The sequence below is a fragment of the Phaenicophaeus curvirostris genome, chromosome 4 (genome assembly GCF_032191515.1).
Source record: "Phaenicophaeus curvirostris isolate KB17595 chromosome 4, BPBGC_Pcur_1.0, whole genome shotgun sequence".
Lineage (NCBI taxonomy): Eukaryota > Metazoa > Chordata > Aves > Cuculiformes > Cuculidae > Phaenicophaeus > Phaenicophaeus curvirostris.
Window position 1 is genome coordinate 58,333,346 of NC_091395.1, and position 25,267 is coordinate 58,358,612.

At 40.9% G+C, this 25,267-nt stretch overlaps 1 protein-coding gene across 3 annotated transcripts in view; it reads right to left on the minus strand.

Annotated features, from left to right (window-relative positions):
* STIM2 (stromal interaction molecule 2) overlaps positions 1-23,830 on the minus strand; it is a 69,654-nt gene extending 45,824 nt beyond the window's left edge. For all 3 annotated transcript variants that reach the window (XM_069856209.1, XM_069856211.1, XM_069856210.1), the window contains exon 1: positions 23,626-23,830. In XM_069856209.1, the coding sequence (XP_069712310.1) occupies positions 23,626-23,821 (196 nt within the window). In that variant the 5' untranslated portion in view covers positions 23,822-23,830. The remainder of the gene's footprint in view (positions 1-23,625) is intronic.
* Between the last annotated feature and the right edge of the window lie 1,437 nt (positions 23,831-25,267).

Here is a 25,267-nt window from a genome sequence, read left to right on the forward strand (position 1 = left end):
GCAAAATGTGAGCCAAGTTCAATCTTCCAAATAATGACAATTCTGCAAACACCTGCAGAGACATATTACTGAAAATGCAATCCTATGTTGCTACCAAAGCACTGCCTTGAAAAGAATAAGCCCTTCCACCATCATTTAAGTGTGCCCTTCCATGAGAGGTCAAATGAACAGAAGAAATCCCACAACTGCAGACCAGCAAGATGACAAATGAAATACCCAGCTCTAGAATATGCACTTTCACATGCTTCTACTCCATTCCATTTATTCCAGAAACAAGTAACAATCAATTCCTGCCCACACTTTCTAAAGTCAAATATATTTTTTTGTTGTTTTTTAAAACCTCCTTAAATGAACACAAGCACACCCTTTTCTTACCTGAAAGGGCTGACTACCTGCAGGCCAATTTGAAATGACTCCAAAACAGAGACAGCAAGAGGTTGAGGGCTGTCATAAAAGGAGATCATCCTTTATATGCTTAAATACCTATTTGGACTTCTCAAATTAGATCAACATTTGTCAGAATAGTACATTTCTATGTACACACAAAACCCAATAAATTCCTGAGGGCAAATAAGTGTGTGCATAATTGCTAAATAAAAGATACCCGAAGTAATAAAAAGCAATCAACTAGATAAAATTAAAATGAGGGCAAGCAGGATTTTAACTGCAGTTTTTCACAGGGACATCTCAATACAAATGGCCTCTGAACACTAACCTTTTCTCACACGACTTTTTTTTTAATCCCATAAGCAATACTGCATAATAAACTACATTAGTATATGCAAAGTTCACATACCAAAAAGTAGGTCAATGGGCCCATGCTTAGTTAAGAAAAACTGCTGCAGTAGCCCAGTCAAACCCACGAAGGAGGAAGAATTTGAGAATGGTTTTCAGCCTTATCCAAATTAAGCCAAATGGCAATTTAAAAACAACAAACCTAGGCAACAGCGTCATGTTCCATTTCCCTTCAAAAAAAATGCCTGAGTGCAGAATTTGTGCAAACACCATTAGCAGCTTGATCCAAACCTCACAGTGCCACCCCAGCTCTGCCCACACATGGTACACTAGTTTGATTAATCGGTTTCTGCACTCTAGAGAATTCTACACCCACATGAAGATGTGGCTGATAGAAGCCACACCTCAGAGAGGTTTCAAACAGAAACAAGGAAATCACGCCAAACATTTAGCCACGTCTGCTGCATTGCAACTTCCTATCCTCTCAGAGATTGCAAACAGACTTAAAAACTTCTCCTCCCATTTCTATCTCCCCTTCTCTGATCAAAACTCTGCTGCTCTGCCACCTCAAGGTCCCTTGCATGAGGGTGGGAGAAAAGAACCAGCTGCAGCACAAGCAGAAGCTGCAGCCTGTGGTATGTCATTAACTAATCCAGGAGACAATAGAAAGCTGATTTCATAAGTCAGACTGGAGGTTTTCTGTATGGGTGCAAATAGTTCACTCAGCTTGTGCACGCCTGGGGCACGACTTGCAAAGTGAACATAATCACTTCTAGCACATCAGTGAGCAGTCTATGGCTAGAACAACAGGCCTGTGGTTTTGCATGCTCAATTCAGAGCCAGGAAAATAGCTCGATTTGAGCAAGCAACAGAAATGTTTAGTACTCCAAACACTCAACTTGTTATCTAGCACAAAAACAAGTTTCCAAGCTGCTACATGGACTGCCAGATAGCTATTGACAAGTATTATAACAGAAATCACGGTGACAGGAGAAACACACAATGCTTAATATTTAAAAATTAGCACAAAACCAACTATAACTTGTTACTTTCTGCTTTCAGTGCTGTCAGTTCCTACAATAAATCAGGTTGCTGCTTTTCCCATTTGTGTCTCTTCTCCTTCTAACTCATCACACACACAGCTATTTCCCAGTCTGCTTATATTGTTCTTCATTTTCCAGGTTTTCTCTCAACATCTTCCATATTTCACCTTGAGTTACAAAGTTTTCATTCCAGCTTCTCAATCTTATTTGTGAAAGGGATGTTATCATACTATTGCCAGATAGTTTTGACATTCTGATATCAAATCCGTCTTCTTAATGCATGTTCATAGCCTTTTCTTAAGCCATAAGCATCATTTATGTCATAGTGACCTATCAGTTTTCTTACTTGATTGCAAAGACCGCTACAAAATTCAGTTCTTATGTTCTAAAACTACTTGTTTTTAATAAATGCAATGCCAACAATTTATTTCTCTTCACCCTTCCCACCTCCAGCAATGTTACTGTGGTTCATTCTGGTTAGTGTCTCATTTTATCATTAACAGAATGGCAAATATGCATAACTAGCCATTATTAAATCAGTCAAAGTAAATTTTGCACACATACATACTCCTCCAAACAATGTTAAGATCCAGTTTTGGGAGGTTTGGGGTTTGTTTCTTTAATTCTGAAAACTATTTCTTCAAATAGGGCATTGCAGAGAGGAGTATAAAGGTAATAGAATGATAGGCACAAGACAAGTTTCTAGGTGGACAAAGACAACTGCCACTTATTGTAAAGGAAGATCATCTTAAATCAGTATAAGCATGCCAACACCATTGATACAGGAATATCCTTATGCTACCAGAGACACTAATGAACGGGACAGAAATGCTGGAGTGATACTTAAAGCTGCCTTGCTGTGGTAGTTCATCTGTTTAACTGTTGTATTTGAATCAAAAAGCCCTGCCTTTTAAGCTTCAAATGTGGGCAGTTACTGCCTGGAGCTGTGCAAATTCCCAGATAAAGTTCACATTTTCTCAGAGATCTCAAAGTGTCTCTTCAAATCATGAAACATGGCCCATTATACACTTATTTTTCACCCCAAAATGGTGGTTATGTCCTTGAATTTCAAACTAATAGTTCTGATGAAAGATGTGAGGGGTATTCTTGTCAAAAAGGCAAATAAATCTATTAAAATCTCATCACTTGTTTATCTCACCTGGAACAAAAAATAAAACAATCCCCTATAAGTATTTCAATTTCCCTATTTGTTCATCTTCCCAAAAAGCAACAACAGAACTTCATTTTTGCATGATGAAAACATGTGTTTATATATAGTTGTTTTGGTATGGTAGAGGACTTGGTTTGTTTGGTTTTTTTAGAATATACTTTCCCTTCTGTTACAAAACATGAGAGACAAGAAATGCAATGAAACTAAATAAAATAATATTGCCATAATTGCATATTGAATTGTAGATACCATGACAACATGATCAAAGAAGCACAGTGCATAAACATGCACAATATGTAAATACATAAGTAAAATGTTGCTTCTTAATAGGAGTTGCTCAAAGATAGTGGTAGTATTCATGGATAGGTAAAACATTTCATTAGCAGACATCAAGAAAATTCTGCCTTGTTTATTTCAGTCTGGATCCACATAAACATTTGGTCACACAGAGCCAATAAGTTCCTGATAGATTATTCTCCATTTGTTTGTTGCTTAAACTAAAATGTTTACAAAAAACCCAAAAAACTACTACTTTCCCTTAACAGTTGCCCTATTGCGGTGCCTTGAGTTTTCTCTTCCCTTATCAACACAATGAATATTGCATTAAAATGTTTTCAGAGAAAAACAGCTACATTCGGTCCTGTCTGGACTTGGGTTTCTTGAAAGGTAAATCCAGTATTTTACCTGACATTATAAGCTGTGGTTCTCATTAGAAGAGACAGTACAACATTTAAAACCAAAACCAGCTTTTTGGAGAGAGAGCATACAAATGCAGCAGAGAAATATCAAGCACAACACCTGGAGCAAAATCTTTTATACTCTGAGGCTTTCTCAGATTACACACAAAACAAACACTGAGACTTCCCTCAGTGAAGATCTAGCAGTCAATTGCAGCAATGACATGGAGCATAACAATCTTCTTCCTCCCTACTGAATGCCGTTCACAAAGTTAAGTGCATTAGCAGCAAATGTCATCCATGACAATTTGAAAAGATATCCAAGCCTGAGCTGTGGATAGGAAGAGTGGAGGTGAAGGCACAGATAAACTGACCATTGCTGATCTGTGCAGTAAGTCATCCAAGGTCATTACACATACTGAAATGTTTTAACACAGAATTTCTTACCAGAAGGATTGCCAATTGGGGTTAATTCCATTAAGTTATTTGCTTAGTAAGCGACTATTAAAGTTACTAAACAGAAATCCTAGGTAATTACACCTTCCTTGCTCAAGTACTGTGTGTTGTTCCACATAATTCCAACAGAAGAAAGGAGACATCTTCTCATGCAAAAGGCATATGATAGAAAACAAGGCAAAGTAAAATTAACCACATACTGTACTCTTTTCCCCCAACTGGCAGTATTTTGAAAAGCTACTAACTAAAAGAAATAAAAAAAAACCCAAAACCAAACTGCCTTTACATGGTGTAGTACACAGTTTTGACAATGAGATCTACTCGTCATCGTGTCCAAGAAGCCAAACTATTCTCAAAATGAGATCTACATGATGGAACATATAGCCACGTTTATATTAAGCAAGATAAAAAATGAGCATATGTTCTTAAACAAGGTTTTAACTAGTCACCTCTGGACCAATGACAAGGGAGAAGCACACAATACGCCTAAAATTATATTTCTGAATCATAGCATCAATTGTCTGAAAGACATTTGTTGCCTGAAAGAGCCATCTCTGGAAAAGAAAAATACAACTCCAATATTGCTAAGAGCCTCCATGGATTTCCACATTAACCCATGGATTATATATATAGCTTTTCTCCTAAAGAAGCAGACACCACTGTTTTATTAAAGGTTAATGCCACAGGAACCAAATCCTGTCTCAGAAAGTTAAATTTAGCAAAATGGTTCTAAATAACAGACCACAGTGATACATATGCTGTATAAATGTAAGTTTGCTCTTTTACAAAAGCAGTAAAAATATTGCCCAGGATCACATTTTTCTGAATGCTTCAGTGGTCTGAAAAGATCTACAGTCACATCCAAAATTTGATTCCATTAATTCTTTTAAAAAAATTATGTGAGAGAAGAATATAATGCATGCACATAATCCTTCTTGTCTGTTACCCAGGTCTCTTAAAGTAACCGGGTACTCCTAAGTAAGGTGAAATTACTTACAGAAAAGCAAAAAAACAGAAAGTCTTTAGGGTTTCTTGCAGCATAATTTCAGTAGTACTGATTTGTGGACAATCGGTTCTCATGCATATATTAACATAAACTCTGCTTTTTAAGAAGTAAACCAATTCTTAAACTCTAAAAACAAAAGGTGCTTCATCAGTGAGTTAGCTAACAACTTCCAGTCACATAGGCAAAGTATACAAAACGGTATTCTGGGAGTGGAATATAGAATACACATTGTAACCTGCCAGGCACCCTCAGAATGGAAAATTTCAGAATCATCACATTTCTCATACAAAAATGAACAACATAATTAAGGATGTGTCTTAGTTTAGTATTACTGGTTCTCCTTATACTTGTTTCTGAAGCAGCTATGACAAAATATTGTTTACTTACATGAACAAACACACCAGAAGAACGAGAGACAGAATAATCCAAGGAAACATTTCCCAGCTTCCCCTAACTTGTTTACTGCTGGGAACTGTGTATGCAAGCCCTTAAATCCCACATAAAACATCTTTCATCACTGCTACCTTAATGACTTGTGTGTTTAAATGCCATTAATGCCATGGTATTTTTTCTAGACAGATGCAGCATTTTTACAGTGCATCATGCAGCACACACATTTTGCTATCCTGCCTTGACAGGGCTTTCCCCTGGCCCATCTCTCATTTCACTAGAAATTTCTGTTCAGTTTCTCAATCCATCTTCAGCCAACATCCATCTTCTGTTGAACACCAATGAGGCCATACAGGCAACTTCTAATTAGTTACTCTAATTTTCTTCTGATTTTCCTATTTCTTCCCTTCTTTCTACAGTCAGGCTGGGCAACAATGACAGCTAGTTGACATATCAAATACTATGCCAAGCAGGTGCACAGAAAGAATGGAGGAGTTAATTTTGACACACCTTTTTCTGAAAGCTGACTACGCTACTTCTAATTACAGTATATTTCATGCTCATGACATATTCAGTTATTTACCAGCATTGCTATATACAAATAAGGTCCCATGTCAGAGGATAAATCAATGCTATAATACCACATATAAAAACTTTTTCCATATATTAAGTGTTAGACTGAACATAAAAACTATTCCCAACATTAAGTTTTGGGTCAACCATCAACACTGAATGTAATGAAATAAGCACTCATTAATTGGTCAGAAAACACTATAAGTCAAAATAAAAACAGATAGTAATAAGGCCTTAGATTAGTTAAGTGGCTTTGCATTGTATTTATTAATTAAGAACAAACTCCAGGTTTCTCAAGTACTCACATTCATCTTCTACCCCCTATCAAAGCTAAACCACCTTATAAACAAAATAAGAGCAAAAGCTTCACTGAAATCTACTTCTTTTTGCCCAAGGGGAAAAAAACTAAGACATTCATTGAGAGATCACACGACAGAATAAGTCATTCATAGAATCATAGAATAACCAGGTTGGAAGAGACCCACCGGATCATTGAGGCCAACCGTTCCTATCAAACACTAAACCATGCCCCTCAGCACCTCATCCACCCGTGCCTTAAACACCTCCAGGGAAGGTGAATCAACCAACTCCCTGGGCAGCCTCTGCCAGTGCCCAGTGACCCTTTCTGTGAAAATTTTTTTCCTGATGTCCAGCCTGAACCTCCCCTGGCAGAGCTTGAGGCCATTCCCTCTTGTCCTGTCCCCTGTCACTTGGGAGAAGAGGCCAGCACCCTCCTCTCTACAACGTCCTTTCAGGTAGTTGTAGAGAGCAATGAGGTCTCCCCTCAGCCTCCTCTTCTCCAGGCTAAACAAGACCAGCTCTCTCAGCCGTTCCTCATAAGGCCTGTTCTCCAGCCCCTTCATCAGCTTCGTTGCCCTTCTCTGGACTCGTTCCAGAGCCTCAACATCCTTCTTGTTGTGAGGGGCCAAGAATTGAACACAGGATTCGAGGAGCGGTCTCACCAGTGCCGAGTACAGAGGGAGAATAACCTCCCTGGACCTGCTGGTCACGCCGCTTCTGATACAAGCCAAGATGCCATTGGCCTTCTTGGCCACCTGGGCACACTGCTGGCTCATGTTCAGTTGGCTGTCAACAAACACCCCCAGGTCCTAGGATTTCTCCTAGTCTGTAGCACTGCACAGGGTTGTTGTGCCCCAGGTGCAGGACCCGGCATTTGGCCTTGCTAAACCTCATGCCATTGGACTCTGCCCAGCGGTCCAGCCTGTCCAGATCCCTTTGCAGAGCCTCCCGACCCTCCAGCAGATCAACACTTCCACCCAGCTTAGTGTCGTCCACAAACTTGCTAAGGGTGCACTCGATGCCTTCATCCAGGACATTGATAAAGACATTGAACAGGGCTGGACCCAGCACTGAGCCCTGGGGAACCCCACTTGTTACTGGCCTCCAGATGGATTTCACACCATTTACCACCACTCTCTGGGCCCGGCCATCCAACCAGTTTTCCACCCAGGAGAGTGTGCGCCTGTCCAGGCCAGAGGCTGACAGTTTCTCAAGCAGAACGCTGTGAGAAACTGTGTCAAAGGCTTTGCTGAAGTCCAGGAAGACCACATCCACAGCCTTTCCCTCATCCAGCAGCCGAGTCACTTTGTCATAGAAGGCGATCAGGTTAGTTTGGCAAGACCTGCCTTTTGTGAACCCATGTTGACTGGGCCTGATCACCCTGTTCTCTTGCACGTGCTTCATGATAGCACCCAAGATCACCTGCTCCATGACTTTCCCTGGCACTGAGGTCAGACTGACAGGCCTGTAGTTCCCTGGATCCCCCCTGCAACCCTTCTTGTAGATGGGCACATCAGCCAGCCTCCAGTTGATAGCAGACAAATCACTACTAAATATATTATGTAGTTATTAAGATTTGCATATAAAGAGTTACCGTACAGACTTCTAGAAACCTTAACTACATAAGACACATTTGGCTCTGCTTACAAGTACAGTACAGAACTTAAGCATAAACACTGATTTATTGCAATATGCATTAGTCAGATATAATAGGTAAGAGCTCTTTGCAGATTCCAATGTTAGCTGAAAAAGGGAAAAGAAACTCAGGAGACTCCTATCAGGTATTCTGAATGACCAGTGAAAGATCATCAAACACAGGACAACCGTAGCCTCCTAATAAGCTGCAGATGACATGTCACCAAACATTCTCAAAGATCTGGGGTTTTCTCCGTCTCTGATATATTTCAAAAGACAAGCCTATGCCATCAGAAAAAGAGACATGACCCACATCTCTAACTATTCCTACTGCAAAATATGTAGGAATAGTTGCCACTAAGTGCAATTCCAATGCTATGGTAGCTTGCAAAGACAGAGTAGGCAGACCAGTATTCTGCTTGTGACGAACCAATCACAGTTGCTTCATACTGAACAATTGTGGGCGAAAATATCACAATTTCTAATTTAGCACAACATTCTGCTATGAAGTACAAAGTGTTACTTGAAGTTCCCAGATGCAATTAATGCAGAGGTGGAATTGTTCTTTTCTTTTTTCATAGCTGTGCTTCAGTCTTATCCACAGATCTAAAATACTTCTGTTAAGAGTTTCAGAACCACGTTAACAGAGGCCAGTCTATTCTTTACTTCTGAACTCCTTGAGAACATGGGCAGATACGTTTAAAACCAGTTGAGCACCTTATATCCACAAACCAAAAAAGTTTAGCATGGAAATGCCTTCTAGAGCCTACAAGGTTTTCTCAGTTCTGTGCTGCTGTACACAGCATATTAAAAGACCCACACAATTCCTGCATCAAAAATTTAGCAATAGCGAATGGAATGATTTAGCTTTTCAATATTCCTTTTCCATTCTTAAACTGGAGCAAAAAAATAAGAAATTAATGAAATGAAGAGAGAATGACTTTTAATGAGGTTGGGGTACACAATCAGAACATACCAAACATGCAGTTTTGTTGGAGTGGAAGAGGCAAGGCAAGACAAATGCAACAGCATGACTCAACAGATAAGACATTTAAAAGAACATTACAAAATACATTACATCCTAAAAATATCAATTCCCTTACACTGCAAACCAACAATTCAGATGAAGTCTGTAAAATGGTTCAAAAGCTGAAGGGAATTCAAGCATAGATTATCTTCTCTAGTAAATAAATTGTCTACAAAGAAGTATCGAGCCCTCTGAAAGTAATAAATTATGGCTAACAAGGCTAACAAAGATGGGGAGAAGGAGTTAACACCACCTCCCCTCCACTGAGTAACGTATTAATTATAGCTTCCTAGGCTGATTGGCTGAAACCTAATCCTGCAACATTTTAAAGCTAAATGACCTAGAAAAAAAAAGTAAGTGTACTTAAGAAGCACTGTGAACATAAATACTAAATTAATATCCAACCTGAGCAGTAATTATTCCTTCTGCAGCACTCAAAAAGCTTAAATCCATTAAACGAACATGTCAAAAATAACTCATTCAAAAAGTGTTAGTTTATATCTAAACTTAAACAGGTTAGAGCCTCCTTAAATGGGATGAGGTACTGTTCCCACAACAGCTCTACTATAAATCCAGGGGAGTAAAATTTTTTCCCCTGTGTCTACGTAAGCATCATCTTCACACTCAACAGAAATCTAACTGACACAGCAAGTAGAGTTAGTGGTGCAATCCACACATCCCAACAGGGCTTTCTTCCTCACAGCATAACAAGTTTACTCAGTTGAATGAGCCCAGATTCCTAGCTCAGATGCCGACACCTCAAGAGATGTGAAATGAATCCCACCCTTAATGCTTCTGATCAAGTAACACCACGGGGTAAGCACTTCAATAGCTCTGGGCCCCACGAACTCAACAGTGTTGAACAACAAACAAAAATAATGAATAGGTGAAGCAGGAAAGTAGGAAACTGTGCATAGTATGCTTTTCCCCCCAACTTCCTGAAGTTCACAGTCTGAAACACCAACTCCCAAATGATGCTGCATTCTCAAAGTCCAGCATAAGAACAATACCTTTGGCATAAACAACAGCCAGGCAGAAAAGCCAAGGAGAAAAAAACAGGCTCACTGCAGTAAATACTCACTGTGGGCACCAAGAGCTGCTGCTGGGGCTGGCTGCCTCCCTCCACTCTAGCCCCTGTATCTCACACCAGTAACCATTCCACATTCTTCAACCCCTTCTGGAAGCAGCATTGAGGCCAACAGCAAAGCCTTCTGCCTGCCCTGCTAAATACAAATCATTATTTGCCTATTTCCTCTGAAAGGAATGACAACCAGACAAGAACTAGACAATGCCTGAAGTCATACATGCAAGCAGTAAAATCAAGGGGGTTTGCCTATTTAACAAACTGATTAATGAGAACTCGTATTTTGAAGTTATCTGTGCTTACAGAAGTTTGAGACAGGCCAAAGAGGAAGCAAATTTCAAAATTTTTCCAAGTAAGAAATCTGAAACCATCAGGTGAGGCTACTTCATACAATAAGTGAGTGTTTCAGAGCCAAAGGCTCTGTAACAGCCTACTCTCAACTCTGAGACAAGATGCATAGGAAAAGTACAGTATTTACCTCACCCTAGCACTTATAACTGCAGTACTGTGAGAACATCATTAGTGTTGGCACCTGTACTTGCCACCAGTATGAATGTCATGACTCACTCCCTACCATGGCTCTAAGCTTACACTTACTGCACATGGTAATACTGAGAAAATATCCCAGAAGTATGCTCTCCACTAGCTATTCAACAACTCTGGCATAAAGTAAAATACGTAAGAGAAATACCTTATATGTTTTACTTCCACACAATACGGAACACTCTATATTCAAGTCATGACCTTAAATTCACTACTTAGCCAAACAAAAGGAAGTCTTTGAAATGTCCAAGCAGTTGTACAAGCGGCAGCCTCCACAGCAATCCCACAATATCTGCTGTTGTTTTCCACAGCAACTTACAGTTGATGCTTCCAATTTTCATCTGTGTAAAGAAGTGCCAGAGACCTTCATACTTAAGTCTGCCTTTTCCAAAATTCTGAATGCAAAACTTGCCAAAGAAAACATAATTATAGCTCTGTCTTGATAGTGAAAGACATGCTCCTTCCTGCTTCTAACAAGTCTCTTTGTACACTCCCAATAGACCAGAATTAAGCTTGTCCTTTACAATCACTGAAAATACAGCACGGACCGGAAAAAGCAAGCTGAATTTTCACTTCTTGAACACCATACTTCTTCTAATTTTTATGTGCAAAATGTCTTTGTTACTAGCAGAATGGTTCACTTCCACTTTCAGTTTTATTGTGTGCACCAAAAAAAAAAGTCTAAAGACATTCATGAAACACTTCTGCATCTAGTTTTCAGAGCAGAACCCATGGCAAGACCAAGGAGTTTCACCTAAAGTACTCACAGTCATGAGAGAAGCGCTGAAACAATCACTTTCACACCAATAAGCCTTGGAAACTATTTGAAGAAAAAAAAAAACCAAAACTAAAAGAAACAAGAGGCAACAAAGCCTGAAAATTTATTTCAGGTTCTTTCCCCTCAACATCCTGCAAATAAGAGCGGCCTGGAAGGAGCTACTGAGTAAAAGCCCCTTTTCCAGCTTGGGTTGACTGATGTTCAGTAATGCTTTGATTGACCTTCAGTATTGTCACACTACCTAAAACCCTACAGCTGCCTAAAATCTCTATTTCATCCAGAGTCAGCTCTGAAGGTAAAAGACTAGAGTCTGGTTCTTTCATCACAGACAGCAAGATACTACATCTAGCATTTAAGCAGGTTAACATTATAATGTCCTGAAAATTCCACATCTTCAGTTGGTATGCTTAGTCCTCTCTCTAAAGTCTTCTGAAACACTTCAAAGACCTAAAAAATACAGTACCAGAACAACAAATGACCAGAATTAAAGTAGTAATTAATAAAACTTTTGTGCTAAAACTTAAAGCAATTCTATTCAAATGAATAAATAACTACTATTTTCATATTTAAGAAAATAAATAGAATAACTTGGGTAACAAGACAATGGCTGTCTTGTTTTTCGGCTTCTGTACAAATGTTAATCTGCTGCTGACAGCATTTTGGGTATAGAAAACTAAAAATGGTAAAAAAAAAAATCAAAACCAAAAAAGTCACTAATTTTACTAACTTCTGATAAGAAAGATACTTCAGCCTTAAGGTATCACTTAGAAGACTACAAACCAATACAAATGAACAAAAGAAACAGTCCAGCAAAATCAATTTACAAAGTGAGTCAGTGCCAGCAAAAATTTTGCCTCTTAGTAACACCTCCCAAAAACTTACCATATAAATTATGACGCAACTCACTACAACATTATGACATTCTCCTTTAGCCATCTTACCCTTATTCTTTCTAAAATAATAGTCACTTTAAACTTTTCCACGACATCAAAAATGAAATATTAATGGAAAACAGCAAGTATTTGCCAAACCATCTTGTATTAAACAACACAACTGTACAACTGTACCTTGCAGTTTCACAGAAGTCTAGCAAAAACATATGAATTGGCCACGCTGACTCAAAGGCGTCCATATAGTTCAATCCGGAGCAGCATCAGTTGGCAGCAGATGGTGCAGTACAAAGCATGATGGCAAGAACAACTTTTCCCTAAAAATCAAGTTTGATTTATAAAACAGTCCACTCCAACGAGATTCCTACTTTAGTACTATCTGTTCATACAATTGTGCTCTCTCCTTCCCCCAGAAAAGTGGGAAGGCATTTTTAAACCTTCTTCTGATTTTCTATTAATGCCCCCGGGTTTCATAGCATGGAAATAACTATGAGTCTTCCTATATCTGCCTCCTTTATAATACTCATGATTTTGAAGAAGTCCACCACATCCACATCCTCACTAACACCTCCTGAGACCTGAAAGCCATCTGGCTGCCTCTTCCATCCCTCCTTCCACCTCCTTGGCCTTCCTTGTTTCCAGGCTAGAGTTCATTCAACCTTCACTTCACCAATTCCAGCAAATTATTCCAGCAGAAAATTAACCCAGCAGCTAAACAGAAAGTGCAAGGAAAAGCCCAGGCTGAAACCCTAAACCACAGCTCTCAACATATATTGGCTTTACCTTCTGAAGAACTACAGCCACAGGACAGGTCTTTTAAAACCAAAAAGTCCTAGTTTCTCTTCATAGACAAAAGCATTATCAAGCTTTATTCAAACCTTTTCTACTTTTACACATCCTTTCAAGAGAAAGCAACTGGCTTATAATTTTCCTTTCTTCATAATTTGTACTATTTCTTCCTGACCAACAACAAGGCTTTTTTTAAAGAACAATTCACTATTATTCCTCAAAATCTCAAGTATAACAGCTAATCAGAGCTCAAATTATCCAGTTAAATCCAGCCTAAGTATAACCTTAACAGTATGAAAGTACTGAATAAGATAAGCTTCTTCCTTCCTCAACGCACCATGTTTTTGCACTACCATCTCATCCCAGTGTCACACAGCATTACAGGATATGCAGGTAACAGCAGTATCAATTCAGTTCCCCTTTAAAATCCCACTACAGGACAAACTTCCACTCACTTCTAAGTTAAATAGTATAAGGCTCCAGTTGCAAGCATAAAGTTGTAACATGAAGATGCATTTTTTCCTTCCCACTAAGAAAAAATTTTACCTGCAATTGCTTATCACTCTTCCATAAGAAAACAGCAATTTCTGTGGACCTGATCACAGTTAAAGTTGTGTACAGACCTTCCATTTTGTTGAAATAAGCAAGTCTTACATAAAGAGAAATTAAAGCCCTGATTACAGTTCACACAATTCTATAAACAGGCATGAAGCAGCACAAAACTAGCCAGTGCTTTTGCAACAAAAAAGAAACACAGTAGATACATAGTTTCTTGGTAAGGAGGCTTACTTAATAAAGGCAACAAATCAGTTTCACGCAGATTCCTTTATAACAAAGTTTAAAAGTAGTAAATTGGATGCACTTAGAGCTCATGCATTTTTTTTTTCTTTCAAATATCTACAGCTGAATCAGAACAGGATATGTATTCATTATCCTGTATTAATAAAATCACATTTCATCAGTTTTGCTTTAAAGAAGTAAGCAGTTATGCCAGGCAAGTGATTTTAGTTTTGGGACATAACTCTCCCACAATAAATCAACTAGTAAAAATCAAATTAACTCCCAAAACAAAGGTTTCTATCCAGATGGATTCTTCTACAAGCTAAGTTACTATCATCTACACTAACCTCTTTAAGCAACCTTCCTAAAATCCTGGCCCTACTGCTAATCTAAAGCCTCCCTCTACAAACTTTATAGACTGCTGAAGTATTTCCTTACCAGTTTTGAATGTCATTTTTCAACTCCACAGTCAGTAACATCTGTGTAAAACATTGCTTTTTGTAAGTAGCTAAATCCCCCTTACCCACCTTTCAGAATCACTTACTGTCTACTAGACACACAGTTAATACTACTTTCCTCCAAAGCTGTTATCTTCTCACAGATGCCTTCGCACAGCTGTGCACTGACCTGAAGCAAAAACCTGATCCTGCTGAAAAAAAAAAATTAATACCAACTTCCAGCTCAATCAGTTCCTCCAAACTAGCTCACCTCCAGCCAGGTCAGTGTTAACAAAAAAGCTGTTACAGACACAGAGTAGGCAGGAAGGGAGAGAAGGCAAAAAGCACAAAAGAGGAGCACCCCTTTCTGCAGCAACAGTCTGCACCAAGGTCTGTTTAAGTCAATACCAAAACAACAGCCCTCAAAGACTGCAGAGCTGCAGGTCTCATATCACTGCATGCTACACAACCAAAATAAGATCAATTATCAGGAATGCAGTTGTGTAAGACCAAAAGCAAAATATTAATTTACTTAAAATGCAGTCTCAGAAAGAAATCCCAGAGAACACAAAATACAGGTTCACACATGGAAGTCAGTGGAATCAATTTATTGTCATTTATCTGTACTTTAGACTGGCACATTACTACACTGTTTCCAAAGTAACTACGATACCTGCTGAAAGCAGCATTTCAGTAGATATGTTGGAGTCCTCAGCAAAGGAAGGACATGGATCTGTTTGAGTGAGTCCAGAGGCGGGTCACAGAGGTGATCAGAGGGCTGGAGCACCTCCCATACGAGGACAGGCTGAGAGTTTGAGTTGGTTCAGCCTGGAGAAGGCTCCAGGGAGAACTTATAGCAGTCTTCCAGTAGTTAAAGAGGGCCTACAGGAAAGATGGGGAGGGGCTCTTTATCAGGGAGTGCAGTGACAGGATGAAGGGTAATGGTTTTAAGCTGAAAGAGATTTACATCAGCTATTAGGAAGAAATTTTATACTATGAGGGTGATATATTATACCATATAGTGTGTATATATATAATATATTATACTATACAGGAATAGGTTCCCCACAGAAGTCATGGATGTCCCATCCCTGGCAGTGTTCAAGGCCAGGTTGGGTGAGGCTTTGAGCAACTTGATCCAGTGGAAGGTCTCCCTGCCCACAACAGGGGGGTTGGAACTAAATGATCTTTAAGGTCTCTTCCAATCCAAACCATTATGTTATTCTATGTTATATTCCAGGAACATGAACCAGGTAGGAGAAAAGAGATTGAGGCAGCCACGTTCCAAAAAAGTACTGGCAAAGATAATTTTTTCAAAGAAAAATTAAAAATATACTCTAGGTAAGACAGAGCTTCCTTGATGCATTTCACCTACAACTATAAACTGTAAGTGGGAAAGGATACATTTTTCCTACCTGCCACCTCTTGATAGAAGTATTGGAGCTACATGATATTATTTAGCAGTATTTTTCATATAGGCATACAATGCTAATGCAAGAAGTTATCCTGCAACATTCTATATATAGCAATCTAGCATTAAAACTACAGTAGAAGGAAATCTCCTACTCAGAATAATTAACTGTCATATTTGTATCAAAATTCTCACAGACCACATGGTTTGAGTGTTTTTTTGTTAACAGTGTAATACTTCTTGCTTGTTCTTCAAATAAAAATATAGGTAGCATTTCAAATTGAGGAAAAGCTAATCAAGCTTGTCTATAACTACTGAGTAAAAACACAAGACTACTTGCAGATCTATAAGGCAGATCTAGGCATACAAACAGAAAATTTACCTGCTTTCTGCATCTAATGAGGGAGGAATGCATTGCAAGTAAAATCCTATGGTTGGAACAAAAAAAACCAAAAAAAACCCTAATCAGTGACAAAGAGTTATGTTGATAATCACCTAGCAAAGCTAACTGAACATATTTCAGCATATAAACACAGAATGTAGGATAAATCTAAAAAAAGACCCCGCCACACCAATTACTGAGCCATTCACTCATTCATCAACTGTTACGCATACGGAGAAAAAAACAAAAAAAAAAAACCCATAAAACCCCAAGAAACATTCAGGAGTCACCGGTCACCAGTGATCAATTTCAATGGGAACTTAGAGGAGTTATTTACTATTAAGAATAGAATAATGTTTATGTGAAAACATCTGTTCTAAATAACATATTTAATTTGCAGAGAGCTCTGAATTTAAACTAATTCAGTTCACACAGTCCCCTTACAGAACTGAGAAAACTGTTCCTTTACATGTGTAACATTACTTCATGTGCCTAGTAACTGCATATAACCAATCCCTTCCTTTATTCTAAACCACAAAGCGAGAAAGAGCGTTCATACCACACCTTCATGTACAGCAAGTTACTCATTTTAAGGAGAAACTACAAAGCTAGGAAATCCAAAATGTCTTCATAAATTTTCATTCAGCAAAAACTTCCTTAAATTAATAATCTACCACAAAGTTTGTTTGCTGTTAAACACAACTTTAAATAGGGCAGGATAAACTACTGTTTATTACTCACCTCAGTTTTAGAAGCCGAGTATATGGCTATGTCTTATAAACAATAACCACAGAAATTAAGTACAGAAGAAAAAAAAATCAGGTATTAAAATTTTAACTGGAGACAGCACCAGAGGGCTGGGCTGCTGATAGTATTTAAATGCCTCATGATGAAGAAGAAAAGGCAGGAAACTGAAAGCATTGCCTAGAGGAAAAGGATCAAAGCTATCTTTGCAATTCTAGAAATTCTGAGCTACTGCAGAAATTAAAGCTTCACACAATCCAAGTAACCGCAACAACCATTCCCATTTACACAAGTTTCTGTGGTGTCGTTTGCGGTTTAGGATACAAACTCAACATTCAGCAAAGGATTCCCTCCCACCTCATCATCCAGGAACCACTAAAGATTTACCTGCAGCAGTATAGCACTGTCTGCACAGAGAAGAATATTTACTCCCGATACACCTAATCCTTGCTAGAGACCACGAGAATGAGATTTAAAAGGTCAGTAGTTCTTACCTGTTAATTTTAATTATGAGTCAACAGTTCTGTTATAATGAGTGCTGTTAACTCAAATTCTTAACTATTTCGACAAGCACATTATCTGCAATTTTCAAGGCAGATTTTAGTTAAAACCTGGCATACTTTTCATTTTACAGATTCAAGGATTCCTCTAACGGGTCTCAGAAAATTGCCATGCTTTTGGGACTGGAAGGAAAAGGAGCAAGGTCCAGGAGAAGGAAAAAAAAAAAAAAAAAAAAGAGAGAGAATAGAGTAATAAGCTCTCTTTGGTAAGGTTTGAAGTGCTCACAGAAATGCAAATTTTTTAGTACCCAGACCATTATCACGTTCTGTTTATGCCTATTCTAAATTTTAACAACGCATTAGCATTTTATTCACCCCATCCCCCTTTAAGATATGCAAAGACAGTTTCTATAGTAACAGGAGAGACTTAGTAGTATCCAAAGGCGGAATAACACTAACTTATGTAATAACTTGAAACACACCTTGGTTTGTAAAATGCGTATGTGCTTATTTTAGTACAACATACATAGCAGTTATTTACTCTTAACACATACTATATGTGGTCAAGACAAACATCTCAAGTTCCGGTATCTTAAAAAGCCAGTTTCATAGATAGGACGCAACAGGCTAATCCTAACGAAGTATTCTCATACATTAGGATTTCTGCAGTAAATTAGTCAACTCTTATGTAAGCTAGTACACTTTTGACTTCTGAGGATTGTTTGACAACGCACTAAAAATTACACACAAAAAAAAAAACCTAGTAATTTTCCTGGCTTTCCCACATCATAGCTCTTCGCAACATATTCCTCTCCTCTGACGCGGATTGAGAACAGATATTGACCATAAAAAGGGCATACAAGTCACAGTACACGAGTTAAAAAAAAATAAAAGGACCAAGTTGCCTATTTCAAACAAACTTTAAAACAAGGAAAGTGCATTTTAGGTGTTTTTCATAATGACAGTATAATCATGGGATCTTATCAACATCAACTGCCTCTCTCATTTGGCCAGTCCTCCTCTGACAAATACATGGCAGCGCAACCTAGTTATGATAGATCAGTATCACTGACTGAGGTTAGTTAAAAGAAAATGAGTCATGCCCAAGTTGCGTAGGAGCAGCTAGCCAGAATCTGGTAGGAGGTCTCCAGAAAAGCAGAGCTGTCTTCAGAAACCTTACAGCTGAAAGCACAACACAAAAACCTGCTGATGGAGGAATGATAGTGAGTCAAAGAATTCCAGTGAAAGGCACAGAGGGGTTTTAAGAAAGGGTCTACTACAGACTGCTGTAAGAGAAGAAAAAGAAAACACCAGCTAAATAACCTGGCTAATTCCCAACAGTAAGATCAGGGCAATCTTTAGAAGAAGGGAAGTTGATGGTCAAGGAAAAAAAAAAAAACAACCGGTCTCAGGGCACGAGAAGGTGCAGAACACACTAGAAGGACTGAAGAGTTACGACGAAAACACCGGAAGTCTGAAAGGCAAAACTACTCAGCTATGGGCAAAGGAAGTTAAAAGTGCTTGACATCATATCTCTGAGTGGGATTCCAATGCCACTCAGCTACCTAAAGGCTTAGATTTTTCCTGGTTGACTGGTTTTTAATCTCCATTTCAAAAACTTGTACAAATTCAGCCAACTACTGTTGTTATGACAATTCACCAACTGCTGATAGAGCTATCAAAACCTGGAAATCTTGTTTCCTTACAGATTTCTCCTGTTCCTAAGTTTCTCCTACTTATTATTACTAAAAATATAAAATAAGCTAAGATATTAAAAACCTAACAAATGGATTTCAGGGACAGATGACTGCATTGAGATGCTGACAGAAAGTAAGTGTCAACTTAAAGCTGAAACCCCTTAGTGGAGAAAGGACTGCAAAATTTCTGTTCTCCCAACAGGAACAGCAAGACCCGATAATGAAGAGCTTAACTAAAGACAAACAAATAGAACTAATAGAATAAGAAAAGCCTGGAATACTCAGTTTTTATGACTAGGGATCTCTACTAGCCTTAAAGAGTAGTTTGCTAGGGAAGTGACAGAAGTCTCACAGCTCGCAACCTTGAGTATACTCTTTCTATTACTCCACCATACATGAACTCTCACACACAACCACCAACTTCCAAAAGGATTATTCAAACCCAAAAAGGTCACCACAGCAATTTCAGTCACCTTAGTGATGCAATCATACAGACAGCAAACCTCATGCCATCACAGGAGGCAGTCCACCCTTCTGTGCTGCTGATCCCACCTCCCTCATCTTTGCACAACTACTAGGGCTTGAAGCATGTTAGGAAAAAGTCTGATAAGAAATCCATCACTTTTTTTGTTGCGTACATTTCTTTTCACATTCCTGCAAGCTAAGGCAACAGACGTTGCTCATCACAAAGCAGAAAGGGAGCAGGAACTCCCTCCTTGTGGGTTGTGAGTACTGGGATGAGCACACCCACTCACACGAGCTCTCTTGTGCTAACAATATTGCCTGCATGGCCAGTAGAGGTCAACTCCAAAGTAGGAAGCCACCCTTCCATAGCCACCCACATCAGAATGGCTTAAACCAATTGTGAAGTTGCAGCTAAAAATACATGTTTTCTAGAAACTCTCATTTCTCAAATGTCAAAGTTAAATTAATTTGAAGAGCTCAGAGTGCTAAGATGACAGAGAAGTTCCAGAATGGAAACTCAATTAAAAGAAAAAAAACTCTGAACTCCTCTCACAAAAAGGTTATTTTGTTGTCCATTGTTCCTTCAGTAAATACAATGTAATGCTGTAGTTAAAAACGGTCTAGCTCAATATTGTAAGCCACTATTTGAGAGGAATTTATTAGCCACACTCCTCATCTCATCTGAAAGGCAGCCAAATTAATCCATGAAAATGGATTAAATTTAGACTTCTAAACACAAATCAAATTCACAAATATCCAGAATTACAAAGCAAATTAATTAAAAAGCAATGAATAAACTGAGTTTGAAAACCCAGTGTTAACCCCCAGGGTCGGAAGACAAGATTCTTTGATACCTTCTACCAATAAGAAGAGAATGAGCAGAGCCAGAACGAATTGAGAAGAACCTCATGGTGTCCCACCCAGTGGAAACTGAGTTTTGCTGATCTGCTTTTCACAACCAAGATTAAATGCCTTATATACAGTGTCAGATGTTACATATATGTAACATTTATAAGTTGCCATTAAAAAGGCACATATACACAGGAAGACAACAGTAATGATAACTTATATAAACAACTACGTAAGTCCTGAATATCAGATGAAATACGGCTAGAGTAGAATCTTAGGCTTCTTCCTAGTCCTAAAATTCACCATACATCCCTTTTCTGTCAAGCATCTAGATTATCTTTGCCAGCTTCTTCTCCAACCCAATAAAAGCCTCCAACAACAGGAATTTGCTGAACGACCTCTGGAATTTGATTGCTGTAGGTAAACACTTTCAAGTTCACATTTAATTTAAATCTTGTTCACTGCAATTTACTTCCTCTTAACCTACATCTCAACCAGAGAGAAAATGGTAAAAGTTTTAAAAAAAAAATAAAATCAATATGCCTCAGTGACCATTTTGTCACCTACACACCCCTTCCACAGCTTTTCCACCCCCAAAATAAAGCAATAGTTTCACATTAGTTATACAACAATCAGGTTCCGAGCTCCTCAATCCACATTGCTACTTTCCTCTGTACTTCTTGGACTGTTTAATACTCTACACTAGACCTAAAAGTGCAATCAAAAAAGAGAAAAAGAAAAAAAGCCTTCTAATTTAAACTGGACCAACATAACCCAGGAGAGCAGCCACTTTTGCTGTAGATGTTCCTTATTCATACCAATTCATGACCAGGACTTGTGGATTATTTCCTCCAGCTGTGCACCCCATGCACCTCTATTTGGGCATCTGATATGCTCTTCCTAGAGCAGCATTTCATACTTAGCACCTTTTACCTTCTGAATTGTACTTCTACAACCTATTAAAACTACTGAAGTAAGCTTATTCTGTTCTTCTCCAGATAAGTGTTGGCAATCCCTTTTAACTCAACAGCACATCTGCAAGTCATCACAGATAGAATCATAGATAATGTAACTAAAATCATCCCTTGAACATGCCATCTGGTCTTCTCCCAAACTTCAAGAGCTCTTCCAGTTTTGCAAACAGTAACTTAAAACTATTTGGGTTAGTTACCAGACAAACAACTTACATGATCAACTGAAACACTGTATTCATCAAGCAGATAAACATGGAACCAAGTTAAAACCTCCTAAAGACTAAAACTGATTCTTAGATGGCTCTTAACCACACATATTTCCCAGATCAAACTCCCACATAACACAATAGGTCCACTTACAACATGTTAGATCTCTCAAATAAATGTATTTCTTCACCAGATTCACTGCTGGGGGCGTACTTTTACAGTTCATAAAACAGATATAAAAAAACCTTTTTTCCATAAAAAGCAACACATCAAAATTGATTAAGCGTGTCATATAGATGGCATCAGTACTATACATAGCCAGAACTGTTTAATACTACCTACAACCAGATTAATTTTGGTATGAGAGGAAAAAAACCAAAAAAAAACAGACCAAAAAAAAAAAAAAGGCAAAAGCTGTTCCAATACAGCGTTTTCACAACACCCCTGGGAGGTACGACTGCTGCTTCACAGACTGCGGATGTTCCAGCTTCCTTAGTTTACATGGCAAGTCAACAGACTAGCCAATTTTAGGTTTCAGAAATGCTGTCTCCTCAAACAAGACTGCTGGATCACGCAGCCTTGCATCCCTATCTCATAAATACCACTGAAGTTCCATTAATTATAATCAAAATTCATGTTTGTAAAGCGCTAGGCCGAGGAAAAAAACCCATCCACGTTTTATCCACTGACAATACCTAGTTTTAGCTCAGGATATCAATACTATTTCAAACCACATCAGAAGTTTTTCTCCAATAAGAAATGCAAACTCATTTATTCAGAAGGGGTACGGGGTTTTCCTTCTCTTTTCCACCTTCTGCACCCTCCCTCCTATTAAAGCCATTTGAAACGCACCCTGGGGGACAAGACAAACTCCCAAATCGCTTTTGGGTATTTCCCAACACATAAATCCGATTTTTCTAAGCGAACACTCAAAAGGCCATAAAGCTGGTCACTGGAAAACAGACTCAGATATGTGTATAAGCAACTCAGAGCCATCAAAGCCTCCTGAAACTGGATTATTTTAAACGTTTCTGTACACCCGCTGGTTTTAACCGCAGGCGTTACCATTTGCCACAGGCAGGGGACTGCGAATACGTTCCCTTTTTAAAAAAAGGGATTAAGCGAAGAGGGGGAAAAAGGCTTTCCACGCTTCTCTGGAGAACGGAAACCCCCAGGGCACGGGATGGACGCGGCTGTCGCTGCAGCCCCGGGCGGCGCCGCAGCCGCCACACGGCGGGTTGGAGGCTCCGAGCCGCCCACGCAGCCGACACGGAAGCGGCGGCTCCGGATCTCGGCGCTATCGCCGTTCAACAGGATCCTGCTGGTATCCTGCGGCGGGTCCGTCCCGGGGAGGGGTGGACGCGGGGGGCACGGCCGCCGCCGGGCTCTGCGGTGCCGCCGCTGGGGCCCCAGCGGCGGCACCGCAGAGCCCGGCGGCGGCCGTGCCCCCCGCGTCCTCCTCGGGATGCTCCCGCCACGCGTGCCACCCCCTCTCCCCGGGATGCTCTGTGTTGCCCCCCCCCCCCCAGGCCACGGGATGCTGTCTGTCTTACCCCCACCCCCCCCTCCCCGGGATGCTCTGTGTCCCTCCACATCCCCCGAGATGCTGTTTGTCGTTGTCCCCCCCGAGGATGCCCTGTGCGTGTGTGTCCCCCCGAGGATGCCCTGTGTGTGTGTGTGTCCCCCCGAGGATGCCCTGTGTGTGTGTGTGTCCCCGAGGATGCCCTGTGTGTCGTCCCGTCCCCCCCGAGGATGCCCTGTGTGTCGTCCCCCCCCGAGGATGCCGTGTCGTTCCCGTCCCCCCCAGGGAAGCCGTGTCGTCTTCCCCGCCCGGGACGCCGTGTCGTGTGTGTGTCCCCCAGGATGCCCCGTCGTGTGTGTCTCCCCCCGGGATGCTGTTTCTCTCCCCCCCACCCCCCAGGGATGCCGTGTCGTCTCCCTCCCGCCCCGGGATGCCCTGTCGAGCGTGTGTCCCGTCCCCCCCCGTCCCCGGAATGCCGTCTCCCTCCCCTCAGGATGCCGTCTAGCCCCCCCGGTGCCATCCCCACGCGTCCCCCGCGGCGGCCCAAGCGGCTCCGTTACCTGCCGGCTCCGCCGCAGAGGCGGCTGCGGCGCCGCCCCGTGCTGCCCGCCGGCCGACGTCCGCAGCCTCCAGCTCGCATCCCGCGGCGGCGCCGGGCAGGAGCAGGAGCAGCCCCAGCACCAGCAGGCAGGTCAGGGAGGCGCCGGTGCCGGAGGAGGCGGCCGCCCGCCCGCCGCGCGCTGTCCGCCCGCTCATCGGTGCCGCCGCAGCCCGGGGCGCGAGCGGGAGGGCCGGCCCGGAGGAAGGGGCTGGCGCCGCCCCGCCCCCCGCCGGCCCCGCGCCGCTTCCGCCGGCCACGCGACAGCGCGCCGTGACGTCACCGCGGGAGCCGCGCCTGAAACCGGGGGCGGGGGGCGCGGATCGGGAGCCGTGGGGGTTTAGAATCAGAGAATCCTAGAGCAGTTCGGGTTGGAAGGGTCCTTAAAGCCCATCCGGTTCCACCGCCGGCCGTGGGCAGGGACATCCCACCAGAGCCGGCTGCTCCGAGCCCCATCCAGCCTGGCCTGGAGCGCCTGCAGGGATGAGGCAGCCACAGCGTCCCTGGGCAACCTGCGCCAGCGCCTCACCGCCCTCATGGTGAAGAAATTCTTTATATCTAGCCTAAATCTGCCCCTCTCCAGTTTATACCCATTGCCCTTGGTCCTATCCCTGCAAGCCTTTGTGAACAATCTCTCCCCAGCTTTCTTGCAGCCCCCTCAGGTACTGGGAGGTCACTATAAGGTCTCCCCAGAACCTTCTCCAGGATAAACAACCCCAGCTCTCAGCCTGTCCTCGCATGGAAGGTGCTCCAGCCCTCTGATCACCTTTGTGTCCCTCCTCTGGACCCATTCCAAAAGCTCCATATCCTTCTTATGTTAAGGATTCCACAACTGGACACAGTACTCCAGATGACGTCTCACAAGAGAGGAATGGAACACTTATTAACTGGTAAAATATTGAAAAGTACAAAGTCTTCCAAGCAAAGACAATAATATTTTTATTTTACAATCCAGCACTGAATCGGATGCCCTTTTGAACAAGACATCCCATCTTACAAAAGCAGGAGAGGTGTATATACTAGTCTTAGACAAAGAACCATGTAAGTCTTCAAAGAATATTTATTTTTTTATGTTATCCAACCACGTCAGCAGACGTTCCCTGCAGATCATCTCCTGACCAAAGACAACTACATCTCACAAGTCAATTAAGCACATCAATAAATTCTCACAGCCCTAAGAGAGGTCATCTCTTAGAATCATAGAATATTTTCAGTTGGAAGGGACCTTAAAGATCATCCAGTTCCAGCCCCCCTGCCATGGGCAGAGACAGGTCCCACTAGGTCAGGCTGCTCAAAGCCCCATCCAATCTGGCTCTTGACCTAAAACAGCTACATCTTACAAGACAATTAAGCATATTGATAAATTCCTGCAACTCTGAGAGAGTGTTTATTATTTCAGGTTATTCATCCATGTCTGAAAATTGTCTGCATATTATCTCTTGATACAAGACAGATTTATATTACAAGATACTTAAACATACAAACCAGCTGCAGCAAAGCTTATCAATTAATTCCCACATCCTTATGGCTCCAGTGCTGCACCACGTGAAGTCACCTAAGGAGAGCTTTCTAACGGGAAGGAATGCATGAAAGAAGTTACAGTT